Raw genomic sequence first — 21,587 nt, forward strand, 5'->3', positions numbered from 1 at the left:
GGTGCCCAGAGAAGCTGTGGCTGCCCCTGGATCCCTGGAAGTGTCCAAGGCCAATTTGGCCAGGGCTTGGAGCAACCTGGGACAGTGGAAGTTGTCCCTGCCCATGGCAGGGGTTTGGAACTGGATGATTTTTATGGTCCCTTCCAACCCAAACCATTCTGGGATTCTGTGATAATATTTTGTAGGTCATAGATCAAAATTTCAATTTTTATTGAAATTTTTTCCACAAACCTTTTTGATTCTTATATGCATGTAGAGGTCTTTTAAACCTCAGAATAACAAGGACAGGTAAATGTCCAAAGGTGTTTCTTCCCCATGGGGAACCCTTAGACCTGTGTCATTCCTCTTCACAGTGCTTGAGGCTTCCTTTGCTCTCCATCATTTACACCTTCAGTGCCCACAAGAAGCAGTGCCATTCTCTCACAAAATCTTAAGATTAAAGGTTTCCACTCTCCCCTTTCTCCTTGGTCCAGTAAAAATGTAATTCTGACTCCTTAAGTTCACCCTGATGGTTCAAAGAATTTTTGAGTTAGATTTTTCAGCTCCAAGACAATAACCCCAGGCTCAAGTACCTCTTGCGAAGGCAAAGACATGACACCACTCTTTGGGATACAACATGAGAGTACTCCACAGTCTCTTGAGTTTTGGCATGGATCCTTCAAGGTGCCTTGAATTTCTGGCATCAAATCTTTGACACCCTCATGTGGACTGTAACACCTGTGAGGTTGTGTAAGCTCAGCCCTATCAGTTGTTTCCTCTGGTGAACAAAATGATCTCCACGGCTGCCTCTCTCTCAGGACACAACACTCAGTCTGGCTCTGATAAATCTCTGTTTTTTGGACCATCATGTGCAGTTTTACAGAGAAACCAGTGAGAAGCAGGAACAGGTCATTTTGGTGCTGAATCAGGTACCCTCCTGTGAAGGCACCTCTGGCTCTCAGTACACACCAGAACCTATTGATTTCTGGGGAGTCAGCTCCTGCCTTGAGAGGTCTGCAGATGGATTGCTTATCAGATGTTGTCTGCAGTTAGGAAATTGTTTTTTAACCATTCTTGTTCAAACTATGACTTCAAAAACATGATGCAGCTTTGAAGTTGACCCTGGAGTTGGATTGACAGTGATTTGAGGGCTGTCCTTCATTTCTTTGATGTTAAGAGGCTTCTTTCTTTTTAAGTAGAAAGGATAAAACCTGTCTGGCACTCTTTTGGCTGTTGGTGCTCCAAACTGGCATTAAAGCAGGGACAGTCTCTCAAAGCTCTTTGAGGGACTCGGGGCAGAGACCCATCAGAGTCTGGGGAGGTGGAGAGAGAACCATGGTGAGAAGTGGATCTGTTGCTGATGGCTCTGAGCAGGCTCCAGGGTGCTGTCCTTACCATTGTTAGTCACATAGCTGAAGGGCTCCGGAGGGAAGTTCTGGGGTTAACACTTTGTGGAAAAACTGAAACACTTCAGGGAGAAGGGTATGGAAAAACACCCCGTTACCTTGTGAGTGTGTATCTGTGTACTGTGTGTCCCTGAGAACAGGAGGGAAACTAATTTATCAGCTACTTTCAGATCACTGGTATGTTACCCGCATGTGGGTAACACTGGACATCAAATATATTAATATTCAACATTTTGGTTCTGAAACTTCCTTCTTTCTGAGCTGCCATATATCCTTTTCTTACATTCTGAACATGTAGAGGTAGTAGTTCTTAACAATGTCCAGAAGTAGGCATTTCTTGGTATTTTAAAATCTCTTGATTGCCAGTTGTATGTAAAATTCATGTTGGGAATTCTGTGATGTCTTAGAAAATTTCCAGTGTAGCGTCCAGTACAGCCCTGAGGAGTAGACCTGTAAGTGAAACTGATTATCTGCAAAGCCTGATTAAAATAGAGGCAGGCAGTAAAGTAAAATTCTCTAAGGTTCCCCTCCTCAGAGGACAACCCAGAAGCAAAGAAATTGTAAAATGATTGTAGAATGTCCATTGTGCTCAGTGATCCCCCCTAGTGCCAGCAAAGCTGATTAATTTGATAAAAATAAACTGGGCTTGCTCTGCCTGTGCTCTGAGCGTGCAGATGTCTCCCTGGGACAGCAGGCAGCTGACCTTTAGCTCATTGCCAGGTTGTTGGGAGCTGTCTGGCAGGCAGGAGAGTGGGATTTACTCTTGGGAAATGAGGCTGAGGTTTTGCTCTTTACATAGCAGATTTTAGGAAACCTTTACTTTTCTAATGGCTGCCTGTGCTGCTGGGGGGTGGGGAGTTAATTAAAACACCTGCTCCAGGAGAAGGAGCATTAGTGACAGTCTGCTTGTCTGTGTTTTTAGCTCCCCAAGGAAAGCTGCCTTTGGATGTGCCCTTTCCACCCACCCGTCCAACTTTACTTTGTTATCCGCAATCCCACCCGCTCACGTGACTTTGGTATATCCAAGATCAAGATTTGGAATTACAACACAACAACTCCCAGTGTAAGTAGTCTTTTCTCAACTCCTCTGTATATTTGCTCTTGCCTTGCCTAGGGAAATTCAGTGTGATCTTCTTTCTAAAAGCATGAAATAAAAGCAGATACAATTTCCTGTAATAAAACAGGAGCTATGAGGTGTCCCTGTCTGCTGTGAAATTTGCTTTTGTCTTAATTGTAAGTGCTAACAATGTAGTGATAATGTTTTCATGGGCACAATGAGCATTTGCTTTCAAAGCTATTAAAGATCACTAAAGACCTAATAAAAGGCTTGCACGTCCTGTCATTAATCCTTTACTGTGGTGAGAAATAAAGATACAAAGGTAAGTGCATCTCAATATTCAGGGCTTTCAGCTGTTTAATCACAATATAAATAAATATGTGTTTAAATATGTGTTTTCTGGTGACTATAAATATAAACAGGCTGGCTGTTGCTCAGTTTGGGGTTTATCACTTTAATGAGAATCATAAAATGGTTTGGGTTGGAAGGACCTTAAAGATCATCCAGCTCCAGCCCCCCTCCCTGGGCAGGGACAATTAAAAAGTCCACTACTGTGTGCTCATAATAAAACCAGAAATCTACTGTTACAAGAGAGACATATCATGGCAGATGGCAGATGGTCTCTTGTCTGTGTGTTTGAATGAGACCATGAATATTATTCTTGTTTGTACACTGCAGTGTTAAGAAAAAAATCTCAGGTACTGGATCAAAGAGGATTTGCTGTCCTGGATTATAAATAAGAAGCTTTATCCCTCTGGGTTTGCTCTCATCCATGTTCTTATATAAGCACATATGGTAATTTATACATGCGGAAATGGCCGTGGAAGGGACAGCTTAAACAAATTTACTACAACATGATTTATATTTCTTTTCCTGGAATTTTAATAGCTTTTCTCACTCAAATGTGGTCTACAGGATGTTCCATCATCATTAGAGTGTGTGAAAGGGCTGCTGTTCTTGGAGGTAATGGTATGATTTGTTACTAAATCTACTGAATAGTATGCAGGATGTACACAGAAATGTTTGTCTGTGTTTCAAGGCTCTGCTTCTTTAATAACCTGCTATGAGGCAATGTGTAAAATCCATTGGGAGTTTAATCCTATGGATTTTGGTGGAAATGCAGCAGATTACCCTTGCTGAAGAAATGTCTCATTATCCTTAAGGTGAAAGAATAGTACAAAGCAGTTCTGCCTTAGTCTGTAATTTGTCATGAGGCAGTTTTGTCTAAGAAGTATGAAACTCCAAAATACAATGATTGAACAATTTTCTTCCTCCTAATGTAAATCCAGAGCCAGATTTCTGTGTGGATTTTGGGAATCACTCTAACTGCCTTCTTTCCCTCAAAAACCACGTAAGTGAGAGATGTCCAAGTACTGCTTCCAAAAATAGGCCAAAAATTAACTCAGGCTGGTACTTTTCTATATTTGAATTTCAGAACTTGAGCCTGGAAGGAGAAAAAATATGTCTGAAGGAAGCAGTAAAAGTCAGATGACATCATTGTCATAGATTCCTTGATTCATTGAATTACAAGGAAGGTCTCAGAGAATGCTTCATCTTGCCTTTATTTACTTCAGATGAGACCTCCAAAAAAGGAGGTGATTTTTAGTCTGCAGGGAGGGAAGAAGTGTAAGGGCAGCCAGTTTTTTTCAACTTTATCTGCAACAGTCAGACATTTTGTAACTACTTGATACAGCCTTGAAATTGCATGGTTAATGGTGCTATTAAAGCTTTTTTCAAAGATCCAGTCTAATGTGTGTTGTATGTCTTCACAAAACTGGGAATGGAATCAATACCTAAATGCATTAAGGTATTAGTTGTTCTCCAGTTGAATAATTCTCTTCTTCACGTGGTTGCCTGTGTGTTTGTTCCTTCTGTGCCTATGTTCCTGTCCATTCTTTTGGGGTTTTTTTCAGTGCTGGGTTACCCCTGGGGTGCCTGTAAGGATGCAGCAGCTTTCTCGCAGCACAATCAGTTCTGTAGAAATATTTTCTTTGGTTCTTGACTTCTTTTCTACTGCTTCTTTTTCACACTTCTCTGAAAAGTCAGGCAGAAGCAATTTCAGGTCCTGTATCCAGGAGGAATTCTCAGAAAAGTGCCTCTGGTTTTATGCTCTATCCTTTGTGCACAAATATCACAAAAATGGCCAGAAATACCATCCCTATTTTCTCCTTGGGAGGCACTATCCCAGCAAACACCCTGGGAGGGCTGAGGGTGCAAACTGGGAAGGAACATCAAAAGGAACCAGAATTATTTTCACAAAATCTTTTTTCTTTCTGACCATGCTCATACTTGCTTGTTCTGAGACATTGTGCCCTTTTAATTACTCTTCCAGGAAGGAAAAGCCCTACCTTGGATGAAGTATTGAGTGGTTGTTTACAGGGTGGGATTACTCCTGAGGAAGGGATTTTTCCAGCTTCCTCGTGCTTGAGGAGAGCTGAGCAGTGGTAGTGGGGAAGCTAAACCGTCAATCTTTTCCACCAGAACAGATCACTAAGCAACTGGAAACTCAGAAGAGGGGTGGGAGGGAATGAAAAAGAGCAGTTCTTAGTCTTGTGCCTGCATATGTTTGTTCTTGGAGTCTCTTGGGATCTGTTCAGATTTTTCCTCCCTGAGGCTCAGTCCGCTCAGGATTTTGGTGCACATTTTCATTAGCTCTTCTGAGCTATCAGCTCTTGGGATGCCTGCCCCAGTCCACTCTGTCTCTGTTATCTTAGAAATACCTGGCTGCTTCATCTTGGTACACTTCAGACCTGTTCTGCTTCCTAAAATACCTATCCCAGACATGACAGAGCATCAGAGAACAGAGTCTTCCACTGACTGGAAAACCATTTTTGGAGTGAGTGATCCCGTTTTGTGCTTGACTGTCCCTTTTTCAGCGAGAATGATCTCCACTATCTCATTTTGTAGTGTTTTCTCTGCCTACCTGACCTCCTCTGCTGCTGGTGAGTGCAGTGGGATTCATTTCAAAACAAGTTGTTCTTAAAAAGTTGCTGATTTTGTTTTAAAAAGATGGCATTGACAAATACTTTTCAAATCTACACCTGTGTTTTTGTGGTCCTCTTCAGTTTATACCTATTTCCAGATAAAAATGCAGAACTAAGGGCTGGGTATTCCTAACAGCAGTAGAGCTGGAATGCTATGGAGAAATGTTCCAGTTATCCCAAATTCAACTGTGAATATTCAATATCTCTAGCATTTAAGGAGGACATTGGCAGTTTAGACATATAAAAATTTTAAAAATAGCATTATTGAGACATCCTGATAGTCTTTCTGTTCCCCATCATAATTCCAGGCAAAGCCATGCAGGTTTTTCAACAGATGTAATTATTGAAATGTTCTGATCCCCAGTTAGATCAATCTAGCAGTGTCCTCATTCAAGGGGAAAAAATATCCTGTTTTATGGCTGATTGCATCAGCACAGAAATACAGCACTTTATGATCCTACAGGAGTTCCACAGGCAGCCAGGCCATAATGGCCAATTAAACTGGTTTTACAGCTGTTCACTGAGAACTCAGTGAAGGTTATCTTTTTTTCTATCAGGAATGTGTCCTGTGTTCCTGCACCCGGTCCCCTCTCTCACCTGTAGCTTTCTTGTCATGCCTGCATCTTCTGCTTTTCCTCTGGCTATGTCCATATTGCAGTTTTTGGCCTCAGAGGTGTTATTATTAACAGGATGGAAGCTATGAAAACTTGTTAGGCTTAAACTGTGTGCTCAGGAATGAAGAGCTAGAGACTTTCATGCTTGGAAGGGAAGGAGTGATTGGTTTAGTCTGGGAGCAGAGAAAAATAAAAATCAGTATTCAAGGAGAACTGACAGGCTATAAGTGAGCAAGAGGGATGAAACTGAAACTTCTTACTTTCACAAAAAAGCTTCTTAGTTTTCACAAAAAGAAGGAAAGAACAGAGAGTCCCTGAAAGACTCCATGAGATGAACAAGTTAGAGAACAGAAAGGAGATGGATTGTGTCTCATCTTCCGTATTTTCTTTGAAGATAATGCTATTTTTGTCAAGAGGGAGAAAAGGTTATATTGAAATGGTGAAGAGAATAGGAAGAACATTAGTTCTAACTTCAATGGAATAAAAAAATCAGGTATTGGTGAGTGCCACAAAGAAGGAGGACATAGAGATAAAGTTGTGAGTGGCAGAATTGTGTCTGAGATGAAGGCTTGCTGTTGAAAAGGCTAGTTAAGTGTTGGAATAGGCTATCAAGGCAGATTAGTTGAAAATTGTTAAAACCAGATTTCCTCACAGTGGTGTAGGTTATTTTACATTCTTCTGTGGAAAGAGATGGACTGGATGATTTTTTTTTCTCGCTGTACTTTCTAGCTCTGCAATTCTGTTACTCTGTAACTCTTTTTAACTCTGGTGGCTTTGATCTAGGTGGTTCTTCACTGTGGAACATGTCGTGAAAGTGGTGAATCTTAGGGATGAAAAGCAAAATGTGCCTCTGGAATTTATATCCTGATCAAATATAATTGTACTTAATCTAGGCTTTTTCCCTCAAGCTTTTCTAAATAATCAAACCTTGTCAGACAAAGTGATAGCAGTGTCTAGCAGGGTTTTCCATCCTTTAAAAAAATCTTATCTATTACACAGTGTTTTTTAGTCATTTCAGCTTTAGATTAAAAAGCAGTCAAAAGCACATACTGACACAGGGTTTAATTGTTTCCATCTGTCTATTGATTAAGTGTTCAAATGTCAGAGTCCCAGGGCTGTGATATCTAATGCTTGAAAGCTTGACTGAAATCTTCATACCTTTATTTTTGTAGGACCTTGATGTTGGAGCAAAGAAGGTGAAGTTATATGTTGATGAGAACCTTGTATTTGATGGTGAATTAGAGAGAGGCTCTGGAGACCTCCTTGCTGACCAGAGCACCACAATTGACCTTACAGATCACAAGCAAGATAGCTCAGCCTCTCCCTCAGCTGAGAGGAAAGAAGGAAATGCACCTGCAGGCCCAGACAAGAAAACAGACCTGCTTTTTAAATGCTCAGAATCAAACAGTGCTTCACTGAACTGGACAGCTCTGCCAGAAGAAAATCATCTTGAGCCTAATATGAACTCAAACAGCTTTACAAAGAAAAAATTGTCTCAGTTAGAGGATGATCTAAAAGTGTTCCCATCTCAAGTTTGTATAAAAGATGCCAAAGAGGAGGCAGCAGCAGTTCCAGAGCACGTTCAGTCTGATGATGAGCTTTGTTTGAGTGAGCAAATGGAAAAGTTAACAGGAAGAAAACTGACTGATTCTGCAGGTGCAATTCCTTCTTGGTTGCAGTCATCTTCCCAGGTAACACAGAATAATCAAGTCACTCCCAGCAGGCAGAAGCCTCCGTGGCTTGCTACAGAACAGAATTGCAACTCAAGATTTCAAACACAGCCAGATGAAATAATGAAAAACTTCTTAGATTTTATAAATGAGGATGTCAAATGTCAGAGGCATGAACTGGGAGGATCCAATAGTAGAAATGCAACTGGAGATGGGAGATCACAAACGCTGGCCAGAAAGGATGCTGATGTGGACTTGGACATTTTTGACCACATTTCTAGCAAAAATTGCTGCAGTTTACAGCACCCCATGAGCGGAAGGAGAAGTGTCATGTGTGGTAAAAAGCTGGGATTAAACACTACAAATCTTGGAGAAGATGATTCTGCTCTCAAAGGTAAGAGGTCACAATAGCAACCTTAGTCCAAGTGCTGATGTGTGCTCCATTTTGCAGAGGCACAAACTTATTTTAGGTGGAAAGGACCTCTTGAGATTCCTGGAAGTTTAGACAGGGCATATTAGTTTGGCTAATTGCAATGTTTTCCTCCTGAGAATACTCAGTCTCTCTCCTGGTCCTACACCTGATATGAAACACTCTTCAGAAAAATTTACATTCTGATTTAGGGGCTCTTAATTTATTTGGAGCAGCTGGAAGGCAAAATTTCAGTAAATTACATTCTAAAAATTGACAGTCCTGCAGACAGCAAATGTTTGCTAATATCAATTAAAATCTGCAGAGAGATAAAGAACATTACATCCCAAATTTGCAGAGTTTATTTGTGCAGTAGCTTTGTGTCTTTCTCAGTGAGAAGAGATGCTCAATATATTTATTCAGAGTGAATGGAAAATTACCCTTATTTTTCTTCTCTGCTCATAATTTTACAAACCTCTCCCTCAGACATCTTGCTTATTTATGAAGAGTTTTCTAATAAATTGAGCTGTTGTCTGCTCTGTGCTGTTGATTATCCTTGTCCTCCTTCCCCAGACCTCCTGCTGGAGGTGGATCCAGCGTTGTGCAGTTGTGTTCTGCCTCTGGCAGCATCCAGCAGTGTGTCCCCAAGGAACAGTAGGAGAATCGTGCAACTTCCCAAGTTCCCCTTTATCCCAACATCTGGAAGTGCATGGCCATGAAATTTTCAGGGCATGAGATAATACTTTTGTCTTTAACAAGTGTAAATAACAGAAAAGTAGAATTTCTTACCCACAATTTCTACTTTGTCTCTCTTTCACCCAGCTTGCCATTGCTTGGGATATATGTTTGTCTTCCTTATTCAGTTTCAAGCCATGTCACTCTAACTCCTGGTTTTTGGACCCTTCATACCCCTTCCTTGGCATTCTGTAATTATTCAGCATTTAGTATCTTGTCTCAAATGTGGAGTTAATACAACAAGGACAACAAGACCCAGAGAATTGGAATAAGATATTCCAAAACAAATTGAAATTTTGGGAGTGATTGAACATCAGATCAATTTACATGAAAATGTATCTTGCTGCATATTGAATTTGGGTGTTTACATGCAAGTAAGGGTGACAAGGGACAGCAAATTCACCTAAATGAAGGCGTGCCAGTTGAAATTCTACAGCAGGTAATGCAGGGCTTTTTTCAGACAAAGATGAGGAAAATGGTTCTCTCTAAACTTAGAATGTCTGAATTTTTCCTTGTCTGACCCTCTGTGGAGAAAACAGCAATTTCATCAATGTCTCTGAAGTTACATCTCAAGGAAGAGAAGAATAGAGAAGTTTGGAATAGGTGCCACCTGCCCTTCACCCACCCCACTCCCTGCAGCCCATTTACTGTTTCACACATTTCACAGTATCTGTTACATGAAAACCTTCATATTGTGAAAACTATAAATAACTACCACCTTGAGAAGTTCTGTTCAGTTGTGAAAATGGAGAAAAATTAGGGATTTCAATGTAAACTACAAGATGAGGGTTATAATTTTTCAGTGTATATTTTCTGTGATTTTGCTCCGAGCAGGTTGTCCTGTGGTGCTCAAAGCTCCCAATGTGTTTTAGTCCCTGGGAAATTGCAACCACACAGTAGCTTTTGTTCTCTCTGCTGTACAGGGTAAAGCCATCTTCAAATGGAGCTGAGAGGGCTTTAACAACAGGGAAACCTTTTAAGTGTTTCCCTGAGAGTGCTGGATTTTAATTGGCCTGGGGCTGGGAGAAGGGCAGTTCCCAGTGGAGGGTGAGACAAAGGGAAGGCTCAGAGGCTCCTGTGGATGTCACAGCATGGCTTTGGTCACAAAATGGTTCACAAGAACAACAGAAATTAGTAACAGCACGTACAGGCTTGGCTCGAGTTAATGTTGCTATAAAAACATCAATTTTTCTTTGATAACCTGTTTAATGTGCAAGGGAAATGGTGGGAGTATGCTGATAAAATTTGCAAATAACATATAATTTGGTTTATTATGAGTTAAGGAGATTGAAGAACTGCACAGAACGATGAACTTGAGGACTGGAGCAATGGAATGCAATTCAGTAGAATGCTTGTGGGCTCATCTGGGGACTAATAACCAAAAATTAAGTTGTAAGCTGAGTAATCATCAATTGCAAATGACCGAGGAAGAGAAGAATCATGGTTGAGTAGCTGATAGCAGATTGACTGAAATGCTGGTGTGAGCAGTGATTGGAGCAGTGCACTCCCAGGATGGATCAGCAGAGGCATTTTGGGTACTTGGGAAACCTCAATATCTCAACACAGGCACTTGTGAGACCTCGCTTGGAAAACTGCAGCTCTGATCATCCATTTTCAGGAAAGCTGATTACCAAGTGGGACAGATACAGAGGAGAGCTTTTAGAATGATTTGGGAAATGAAGCATGTGATTGCAGCATGGAAATATGATTGCTGTTTATAACTGCAGGGAGTCAAAAAAGAGATTAACACAACAGAGGGAGAAGAAAGGTGTCTTTTTTCTATGTAGTCTTGCCCAAAATGTAATTTACTAAAGTTTTGAGAGGAAATGTGTGTGCTGTGTATCACCATCAGAAACTGTATTTGTGGTTCAAGACACTCCTGAACCCACAGAGGAGTTGGATGTTTGAGGTGTCATTAATAAATAATGCATTTTATATTCTTAAAAGAAAAAAGGCACACCCTGTAAGCCTTCAGCCATAGTGTCTGCTTGTGGGTCACCTCTCCTTTTCTTTCAGAGCTCCACTTCTCCTGTTACTGCTCTTTAAAATAGCTCACAAACCTCTTAACTTCCCTTGCACTGCCCTAGAGGGACTTCAGAATTGTAACCTCTGGACTGTTGGAAAAGAAAAGAGAAAAACCCTCCCAAACTAGGAAAGTCAATGGATGTTAAATACTCCTCTGTATTCTGCTCATCCTGAAATTTTCAACCTTTGACATTTTCAAGGGTTAAATATTTGTACAGTGCCTTGTCCAGGTGATTTGTGAGGCTCTGGGATGTATTGTTGGGGATCAGCCACCTCTTGAGTATCTGTACTGGTAGTGGTGTGAGCTAGAAAGTGACTTAAAATTGTCTGATGTTCTCTGAAATATGGACCTTTCCTTCATGTCTGCATTTTCCTTGTGGTCTAAGGAGGAGTGCTGGGTTGGTCTCCAGCCTTTCATTCTGGAAGACAACCCTTTTCCAGGTAGCTTCTCACCTGCTTTAAAATTCTTAATTTTATCTCACGTGTCCCCACTGCAAATGATTATTTGCCATGCACAGATTAGGAACATTGCCTCTTTCCAGTATTTCTAAAAACACAGTTAAAAGTTAGTCTTGAGCAGTCTTTTGGGAAAATTTTGTTTTGCATTTCACAGCAATTGGCATTTATTCTTGATAACCATTTGTTTTAGTATCCACCCAAGGACGCCGCACAGAAGTAAAATCTGGCCCATGGGCCTGTAATTGTTCAGTACTCCACTTCCTTTTCTTCATTTATTTGAAGAAAACACATGACTGACTGCTTTATTGAAAACCTTGGTTATTATCTGTTCTTAATTGTTTTGAGATGGAAATGAAGCAGTTCCCCAGTGCAGCCACAAGGAAAAGATGCTTTGCTCCCACTGGGCCCCTCTGATTTGTTGCCCTCCCATTGTTGCATTCCCTTTGGATATCTTGTAATTATCCTCTTTCTACACCTCACACGTGCTGAAAAATAGGAAAAATATTTGGACATTGCCTGCCTAGAATGCTCATCTCATCCTCCCTGTTTGCTGAACCTGCTCCTTTTCCCAACACTTTTCTTATACACCTGTGGCTCATTTTGAGAGGAAGAACCAGCTTTTCTCTGTAACATTAACCAGTTCAGCCATTTCCAGCTATGTGAAAGACCTGCAGAAATGCAGAGGGCTGTTTTAAACTCCTGTAAGAGCCACACAAAAAGTATCACTGGGCAAAAATCCCAATTTCTTTAAGGGCTGAGGCAAGAATTCACAGTGTCAAACTTAGTTACAGTTTGTACCGTGGCAGGAGTTCTGCTCCTCCATAGGTAAAAGTGATTTTGTTCATTGTGTCTGAGTGGGGAAGGGAAACTGGGACACTTGGCCTTTGTGATAGAGAGGCAAAGTACAAGAGCTGCTGTCAGAGAATTTCCAGTGAGGGACACGACATCGTTCTGCAGAGTCAGTGCTGCAGTGGTTTGCTCCCTGTTTGTACATTAAATGCCTTTGTAATGTTGTTTTCAGGTGAAGACTTTCCCATCAAGGATGTAGCAACCTCTAGAATGAAGTGGTGCAGTGAGCAAGAACACACTCTGCAGGAGTCCTGGAACTCCTTGGTGAAATTTAATTATTCCCACCGTGGTCGGATCTCGAACATGGATTTTCAAGGGGATATTTTTGATGAGTTTCTCCATCAGCAGAAAATCAACCGGCCTGGAGAACATCAGAGAAAAGAAGGACTACAAACACTACCAAAGAAGCAAGAGGAAGAAAATTCTGTGGATATACAGGATGGAAGTGATTTTAAAATCCCTATTTTACCTTATGGGCAGCACTTGGTGATAGACATCCGAACAACATGGGGAGACAGACATTATGTTGGTCTTAATGGAATTGAAGTTTTCAGTTCTAAAGGAGAGCCTGTTCAGATTGCAAAAATAACAGCTGAACCCCCTGACATAAATATTTTACCAGCTTATGGAAGTGATCCCAGGATAGTAACCAACCTAATAGATGGGGTGAATCGGACCCAGGATGATATGCACCTCTGGCTGGCACCATTCACCCCTGGAAAACCTCACTTTGTCTTTATTGACTTCGTGAATTCCTGTCAGGTAGCTATGATTAGGATCTGGAATTACAATAAATCCCGAATCCACTCCTTCCGAGGTGTGAAAGACATTATCATGGTGCTGGATGAGCAGTGCATCTTTAAAGGAGAGATTGCCAAAGCCTCAGGAACCTTGTCTGGAGGTAGGCTATCATTTCTGATTTTCCTTGTGGAAACAGCAGTACAATACAAACAAAATACATTTAGCTTGTTTGTTATCATTTTCCACTTCAAAGCAAGCTGGTACTTTGTCTGGTGTTTAATTTAAAAACATAATGCAAAGCCCATTAATGCATTCTTCACTGATACTGAGGATTTTAGCAGCATACAGAGCTAATCTCCATTTTTAACTACGTCTTAGCAACCAGTCTGTGTTTCAATCACATCTGATAGGCACTAGAAATTTCAAAGTTGCAGCTTTTTGCTTGTTTTCACATACATGGTCTTTTGGAGAAGTTTTTTTTTTTTCTATTTTATTTTCTATGTTTCTGAAATCTGACTGAATAGTGAATTCTCTAATTTTCCGTTGAATTTCCATTCGAGAGATGGAATTTCCATTGAAATGAATGACCACTAGAGAAATTATCCAGAGAGTTTCTGGATAGCCCAAAAGCTTCAGGAGCAGTTCCTGGTCCTTTGTCAAGAGTTTTCCAGCAGAAAATTCTCTAATTTTCCATTGTGCAGTATAAGTTAGAGAGTGAAACACTAATTATAGCCTTAATCAGTATCAATTGGCCATGTATTATCTTTAAACACTTCTGCAAATTAAATGCAAAGAAGGACCAAAAATAATTTTTCTCATTCTTTATATTCTTTTTGCATTATTTCTCCATTTAATTCTGTGTGTTGCCTTCAGCTCCAGAGCACTTTGGGGATACCATATTGTTCACTACTGATGATGATATTCTTGAAGCCATTTACTACTATGATGAGACATATAATGGAGAAATGGGAGATTCCAGCTCCCTGAGATATGAGGAAGAGCTGAAGAGGCCAACAACTGCAGACAGGGAGGGAGATGAGAGGCCTTTTACACAAGCAGGGTTGAGAACAGAGGATCAACAGGTGAGGACCTCTATGTTCAAAACTCTCTATAAATGTCTGTTTGAAACATGGAAATAATAGCCACACTTCCAGGCTGAAATAAAACTGCAGAAGAACTAACACAATTATTGCTATTTTAAAGACATTTTTTCACCTGATCAGTAATTTATGCTGTTTTTTTAAAGCCTGAAAGGTCCTCCAAATTGTTGTTTCCCTGATTAATTAACAAGCCTACTTCTTTACTTACTTGGACAGAGACTAGGGAGAGTTCTTTATGATTTGGGTTCTCCTGAAGCTTTCTGCACTGTCAGTGATTTTTCTCATACAGTTACTCCTATCATGAGTAGCTGTGCTCCCTGGCATTCCAAAGGTTTTTCCATATTTTCCATATTGTTGGTTTCTTCTTCCACAAATTGAGGTTGTTAAATGAGAAGGGTCTTTTCCTCTCAATCCTCCCCTTATTTTTCCTCTTTTTAAATTTTTTTTTTTTTTTTGACTAGCATAATCACAGGTTTGGGTGCATTTTGCATCATAAAAATGCCTGTTTCCTAGTCCATGCAGAAGGTGTTTCACTCCTTGGAGGAAGGCTGTATTTCCAAACATTTGAGCTTTTGCCTTATGCCATTCCAGCCCAACAGCCCAGTGTCTGAGCAAAGATCCCACAGGATTTTCTCAAGATGGTGTGTGGCAGTCTTTGACCTGGTTTCCGTAAAACTTTCTACTCTCTCAGAATCTTCCTGAGCACCCTTTGTGGCATCAGTGAGGTTGTCTTTTTCTAGGGTTCAGTCTCTTACTTGTGAGTTTGTCAGGAGATCCAAAGCTGAATCAATCCAAATTCCAGCTGCTCCAGCCAAGACCTTCCCAGGTTCCTGATGAGCCTCGTGTGGTTGCCAAACCTCCTTCTGTCTTGTCCTGTTTTTCTTGTGGCTCACAAGACACAAGGAGATCCAGTGGAGTTGGAATTTGATCTCACTGTTAAGACCTTAAATCAGTGGCTTTAACCCTTGGACTTCTGCAGGAATTTTGATCCCATCTTTGCATGCAGTATCTGAAACTGCTCAGAGCCTTGCACGGTGCAGGGTTTCATGAAGACAAACTGAAGCTGACCTTTCTTTTCCTGATCACCTGTTTTTTGTGAGCATTCACCAGGACCTCTTCCATGGCAGAAGCTTGGCCCTGGACTGTCTGGTCCTTGCTCAGACACAGGCTCTGCCTTTTCATTTTGCTGTTCAGCTCTGATGCCCTTCACACCCTGTTGTAGCTGAAACTGCTGTATCAGCAGTGGAATAACAAAAGCTGTTGTGACTGAGCCATTGGTCTCCCTGTCACTGTGTGTTTGCTGGTACCATCAGGATTTCTCTAGGGGGATGTTTATGCTACCAGAATGATAGAGTTCCACTGCACAATTTGTCTTCCCCAGCCTAATGTTGTCAGACCAGTATTGACCAGTTTGAGCAGCCCTGCTGTTGTTCATTCCCCTTTATTCCCTGTTGCACATTCAGTAGATGAAATGGTCTGTTTTATTAAAAACTTTTCAAAAGCTCTTACAGAAGTGTCTTACTTTTCTGTCAATGTTATCCATGGCAATCTGTCTGTCCATGAATTCGGGAACCTTTAACATGTTGATTTTATACCAGATCAGACCTGTGGCTACTGCACTTGATTCAACTCTGGGGCCAGTAGTGGCTGCTGAGAGAGAAGGAAAGAACAGCGCAGAGTGCTGTTTTTCTGAAACACTCATTCAGCCCTTAGAAATGTGTCTCACAAGGACTTTTTAACTTAACCTCTGTGTTTAATATCCTGCCACAGATTTTTATTGCATGAATTCATCCACCAGCTTTTTGAACCCACATGCACTTCTAAAATTTACAGTGCTCCGTGGCAAGTTTCCCAGCTGAACCTGCATGGCACAAAGAACCTCCTCCTTTTTCTTGCTAGCTTCATTTAATGTTCTCTGGGTTTTGTTTTGGAAGAAACAAAACAATTATTCCCCACTCCCTTCTTCAAGCCACTCAAGAAATTTATACCCCTGTGTTAGTCTTCTAAATCTTTTCCAGAATGGTTGCTCTTAGGAAGGTGTTGAACATTTGGTCAGGTGTAAGACCATGGTAATACTTTCTACTTTTTATTGCTTTTCCAATAACTCCTGTATTATGGTAGTGTTTTGTTTTAGTCATAAGAATCTAAGAACACAGGTAGGACAATGCCCACTAGCAGAAGTAGTTAAAATAGTAGAAAATGAGACCATATCTGAAAGAAAATATATTGGGCATCCATGGAATGGAATCATCAGGAAGGGATCTGAGTAGATAAGAAAGGGAGAGAAGAGCTGGTAAGGTTCCTTGGCCCAAATGGTTTATGGTCTGCTAGGGAGGGCATTATTTTGCAATCAGTAAACCCAGTGCCTTTTATTGTGTCCATGGGTTTTGATTTTCAGTAAAGCTGCAAATTTTAATTCCCAGGCTGGTGTTCTAGAATTGTTGTGAGGAACAGAACTGGCTCATGAGAGAGGTACCTCCAGTGGGAGGGATTTTCCACTGTGTCGGTTCTGTGGGTTTATTTCAGAGCCCATTTCTTGTTCAGTCTCACCTGAATTACCTTGATTCCCCCAGGGACATTTGCTGCCACATGAAGGATACTGCAGTCTGGGAGCCCATGAGATCCTGGGGATCAGTGGTTAAATTGCAGGGATCTAATGGAACAGTAGGAGACAAGTGTTGACAAGTCTTTATTTTACTTAGGCACTGTGTATATCCATTTGATGTATTGTGGCTGACAGGAAGTTTATTTCTAATGATGAATTAAAGAGAAAGAGTCTGGACTTCTAATTTCCTGTTTGGCCTTTTGACTACTAATGAGGATTGAGCTGATGTTTTTATAGAGCTACTTATAAAAATGCCAAGATTTCATTCTAACCTACTATTACTTATTTTGGAGCCAATACTGGTATATGTGAAGTTAAGATTGTTTTCTCTGTATTACATTTGTCCACAGAGAACAGAATTTGCCATTTTATCCCACTTACTCAGTGAAGTGAAGTGTATCTGCAATCCTTTGCCATTTTTGTCTTTACTACCCTGATTGCCCCAGTGTGATCAGCAAATTTTGTCATCTGTTTCTTCACTTTTCTGAATAGCATAGGCAATTTTTAATTAGCATTGCCAAAGCAGAAGCACAAGCTTTTGGACAAGTTTGCTTGTTTGTTCTGCCTCTTAATTCTGGAGAAGAAATTATGGTGGCACTCTCTGGTCTTGACTTCCTTCCAGACTCCTTGTGTCTGCAACAGATTTGCAACATATTGCAAATACAGCATATTATCACTTGCTGATGGCAGTCTGCAGGGAAATAAGTGTTATTTAAGGATTTCAGCCTCTTTGAGAAGAGGTAGCTCACTCTATGGAGTCTCCCATTTCACATTTTTATATACACTAATCTGAAACCCTACCCTAATAGTCTGGGCTTTCTAAGAACCCACCTAATATTCTACATTTTGGGTCATGTTTTCCATTTTATGCAGGACAGCCTGCGTGGGGAGGTAGATGGGAGATTGATATACAAAAAGAAACAGGTACAAATAGAACTGTTTTACAAATACAGACTTTATAAGCAGTGTAAGTGTAATACTGAACCTGTTCCTTGACTTTCTTTTTAGGTTCAAGAGCCAGACTCTGCCTCTGAATGCATACCAAAGGAAACAGGAATATTTACTGGAAAATGTAAGTTCTTACATTTACTTCTTGCTTTACCAGTCTTTTCCCAAACGTGTTATCAAGGATGATCTGATTTGTCTGCTGTACAGCACTTTGTGACAGATGCTAGGTCTAGAATAAAGAAGAGAATTGAATATTTAAGGCAGAAGCTTTGTTTGCTATGGCATTTACAACATTATATTGTAACAGTTGGCTTTTAATCTCAGAAAAATAACCTTAGCCATTTGCCTAGTCCCTGAATGGGATTTCTAATAGCTGTGTCCCTTACCCAGTAATTCTCTCCCAATCCTTTGTATTTATGTAGACTGACTGAATTTTTTAGATTGGATTGACAATAGAAACCCTAGAGTAAAGCTAGATCAGAGTGTTATATCCCTGCTTAAGTACCTGATTTATTATCCTGTACGAAACCAGCTCTCTGTGGGCCTTTCAGCTGTTGTCCAGAGAGTTTCTTGATAGCCCAAAAGCTCCAGGAGCAGTTCCTGGTTCTTTGACAAGAGTTTCCAGCAGGGTGTTAGGAAATTTTTTTCACCCTGAGAGCAATCCAACACTGGATTGAGAGAGTTTGGAATCTGCCAGCCTTGGAGACAGGGAAACTTCCCCTGGATGAGCTCCTGAGAGCCTTGATGCTGGACTTGTTCTGAGCTTGGAGCTGGATTAGACACCTCCAGAAGTTCCTTTTCCCTGTGTCATCCTCAGATTCTGTAAGGAATCCTAAACTCTGGGGAATACTAAATCTGTGTGGATGGCTGTTTCAGTGCAGCTTTCCACTGGAGAACAGACTGGTTCTCCTGGGAGCTCCTGCCTTCTTGTGCCCTGAGCACCTTTAGTCTCAGCTCTGGCCTTGGGACTAGTATCTGCTGGCAGTGTAGCCAGAGCTCCGGATTTCTCAGCTGACAGCTGTTTATTTCTTTGTGTCCCTGCAAATGCTGATGAAATCTTACACCCAAGTGAATCTCTGTATGTATCAAAACTTGCTCTGGCTTTTTAGAGGCAACTGGGCTGGATGGTTTAAGAGGTTTAATGCTTGTTTGTTTTACAAACATCATGACTACTGGTGCTTCTTTAGACATTACCCAACCTGATTATTCGTGGGCTTCTGTAGTGTGTGAAATGAAAGGTATTTTTAATTTACAGGGATGGATTTTTATAGAATCTGATCAGATTGGAATTTTACTTGTTATATCTGTACATGCTATTTCTGTCTTTTCAGTAAGGCATAAAACAGGTGGAACAGGAGATTCACATTCAGCCTTTTGTCCATCCAGCTTTTCTTTCCTGTTTATTTTCTGGAGATACAGCCTAATCAATATTTGTGCTTTTCACTGATGCTGTCCTATGAAAATGCTTCCATGTGTCCCGTTCTGATGTGAAGAAAGTAACTTTAAACATTAGTAAACCAAGTTTTTTCTTCGCTTTAACTGTGAGTAGGTGTTCTCTAAAAATGTATAGATTTCTGAGAGGCTGGAATAATATAAAACTATACAGTCATTTAGCTGGTGAAAGATGATGGATAGACTTCAGACTAATGGGTCTTCTCTGTGTCTGCATAATCACAAAATCTGTCATGTAACTGCTTAAATGTGTCACTGGCTGGCTGTCAGGGTGCAGTCCCAGTAATGAGGCACTTGGGAACGTGCTTGATCAGCAGTTGTGTAATTTCAAGTGAGCAAGGTGCTGGTGGCACATTAAAGGGCTCTGACACAGATTAAAAGAAGCTGCTGTTACATGGAGGTGGACAAACAGAGCAGGAAATCTCCAATTCCAGCATATAGAGTTATTGAATCTATAAAAAATATCCATGCTGCTAATGACTGGGATTTGCACTCATGTTTACATTGGTTCATCACTACAAACCAGTAACTTTACAGAGACATTAAATGTATATTCCTTTATGTAGGCCTGCAACTGAACTTTACCATGACCTGGGGAGACTCTCATTACCTGGGACTGACAGGACTTGAAGTGATAGGAAAGGATGGTCAAGCATTAAAAATCAACGCAGAACAGATTTCTGCTTCACCCCAAGACTTAAATGATCTTCCAGAGTACACAGGAGATTCCAGAACATTAGAAAAGTAAGTAACCAAAGACTTGGGATGCATTTTACATCAGATTTTCTGAAGTGACACATTTCTATAAACTTATGTTAACACATGTTAATGTGAACATGGTTTTTATCCCATCACTGCTCATTCTTGGAATTCACAGGCTGTCCAGGAACAGCTTGTTGTAGAAACATGAATGAGATGTTTCCAAAAGATGGTGTTTGAGCTGGGAGATGAGAACATGCTTGGTTGGTATTTCTGCCAAGGACTTTCCAGGAAGAAATGTGGGTGTTCTGTAGCATCTGTCTGTGCATATTGAGTGATATTTATGCAGGATTTCTGGATCATTTCAAGGAAAAATTTCACGTTAGCAAAGAGTGAGGATGTGTTTTGTGCAACTGGGGAATTGCACAAATAGGTGCCATTCTTTTGGCCAATTTGCAGCACTTTTTTTTTGCAAATCTAATGAAGTTTTATTCATTGACAAGTGTATTTCCTCAGATTAACTTGTGCATCTAAATGGCAGCAGTATAGAAATGATAGGCTGTAGATCTGGAGAGGACTTGGCATTTTGGATGTTATTGAAGCTGCATCCTGTTGTTTCTGAGTCATCTCTCCATTTTAAAGGGTATTTTTGGTTGTAATCCTGTCTTGCTGGCATGTTTATGGGCTGTGACCAGGTTTATGAATTAGGACTTGTCTTTTCAAAGGCTTTGGAGTCTTCCTTAGAATGTTGTATTTATCTCCATGCACACTAACTCTGTTGTTTGTAATTTCTGCTAATCTGACTAATGCTGATATCAACCTCACTTGTGTGTAATTCCTTGTTCCTTCTGCCATCTTGTATGAAAATCTCCTCTGTAGGCAGTTGCTGATCTAGGAGATCTTCCCATGACATCCCCTGTGATGAACTGATTCTGCTGGGGGAGTCTCTCCATTCCCCACCCTGATGGACCCAGATGCAAAGAATTCATTTACCTTTTTTGTTGGTGCCTTCTCCTCTCTGAATGCTCCTTTTGCAGCCTAGTGATATGTTGATCCTACAGAATTTCTGGCAAGCTTTATGCCCCTGATGTATTTGAGGGATTTTATTTATTGTATCTTTTGCTTGCTAGCCTTCAGACTCTTTTTTTGGCCTGTATGTACGCATTTAACCTTCCAGAGTTTATGAGTCTATCAATTTAGGGCTTTTTTCATCATGAATTTTGCTGAAAGATGGCCATAATAACTTTGTTTATCCTGCTACTGAGCCAGGCTGGCTTTGAGTTTTCAAGTCCTCCTTCTTTCTAACATCTTTCTTAGTAAGTGGGTTATATTTTTAATTTTTAATTTTTTTTTCTACATTCTTGATTGTTTTGCTGACAAACTTTTTTGGGCACAAGAAATAGAGGCTCTTTTGGCTCTGAATATTCCTGCAAGCATGTTGAATTTGAGTACATTGCAGTGCTCTCAACTGTGGCATTTGGAATAAATCCCGTGTACTATTCAAGACCAAATCAAGAATTATCTCTTCTCTCATGGACTTCCTAATCAGTTCCTCTGTGAAAGAGTCATTATTCAAATCTTTTTCTTTAAGGAATTGCCAAGTCTGGCACTCATTCTTCCATTAAACTTTTAAATAAATAGTAAGTATATACTTACATTTTTGGCAGTGTATCAAAGTAATTACAGTGGAAAATTAATTCATATTCTCCTTTACTCCATCTTCGTATGGCACAGTTTGTGGTAGAAGAATATAATGTCAGAAAACATCAGATTTAACTTTATTTAGTCGGCCTGAAGCCTGTGCTGCCATGAAAAGACATTGTCCTGCTGGTTGGAAGCTTTGTAAATTAGCAGA

General features: G+C 40.5%; 1 protein-coding gene across 7 annotated transcripts in view; it reads left to right on the top strand.

Moving 5' to 3' along the window:
* KATNIP (katanin interacting protein) overlaps positions 1-21,587 on the top strand; it is a 54,477-nt gene that overhangs the window by 18,410 nt on the left and 14,480 nt on the right. For 5 of the 7 annotated variants that reach the window (XM_068206632.1, XM_068206636.1, XM_068206634.1 and 2 more), the window contains exons 12-18: positions 2,308-2,448; positions 7,213-8,104; positions 12,360-13,088; positions 13,802-14,010; positions 17,507-17,557; positions 17,642-17,705; positions 19,600-19,777. In XM_068206632.1, coding sequence (XP_068062733.1) covers positions 2,308-2,448; positions 7,213-8,104; positions 12,360-13,088; positions 13,802-14,010; positions 17,507-17,557; positions 17,642-17,705; positions 19,600-19,777 — 2,264 coding nt within the window. The remainder of the gene's footprint in view (positions 1-2,307; positions 2,449-7,212; positions 8,105-12,359; positions 13,089-13,801; positions 14,011-17,506; positions 17,558-17,641; positions 17,706-19,599; positions 19,778-21,587) is intronic. The other 2 variants (XM_068206638.1, XM_068206639.1) reach the window with 1 other exon arrangement.

Source organism: Anomalospiza imberbis, chromosome 16 (genome assembly GCF_031753505.1).
Source record: "Anomalospiza imberbis isolate Cuckoo-Finch-1a 21T00152 chromosome 16, ASM3175350v1, whole genome shotgun sequence".
NCBI lineage: Eukaryota > Metazoa > Chordata > Aves > Passeriformes > Viduidae > Anomalospiza > Anomalospiza imberbis.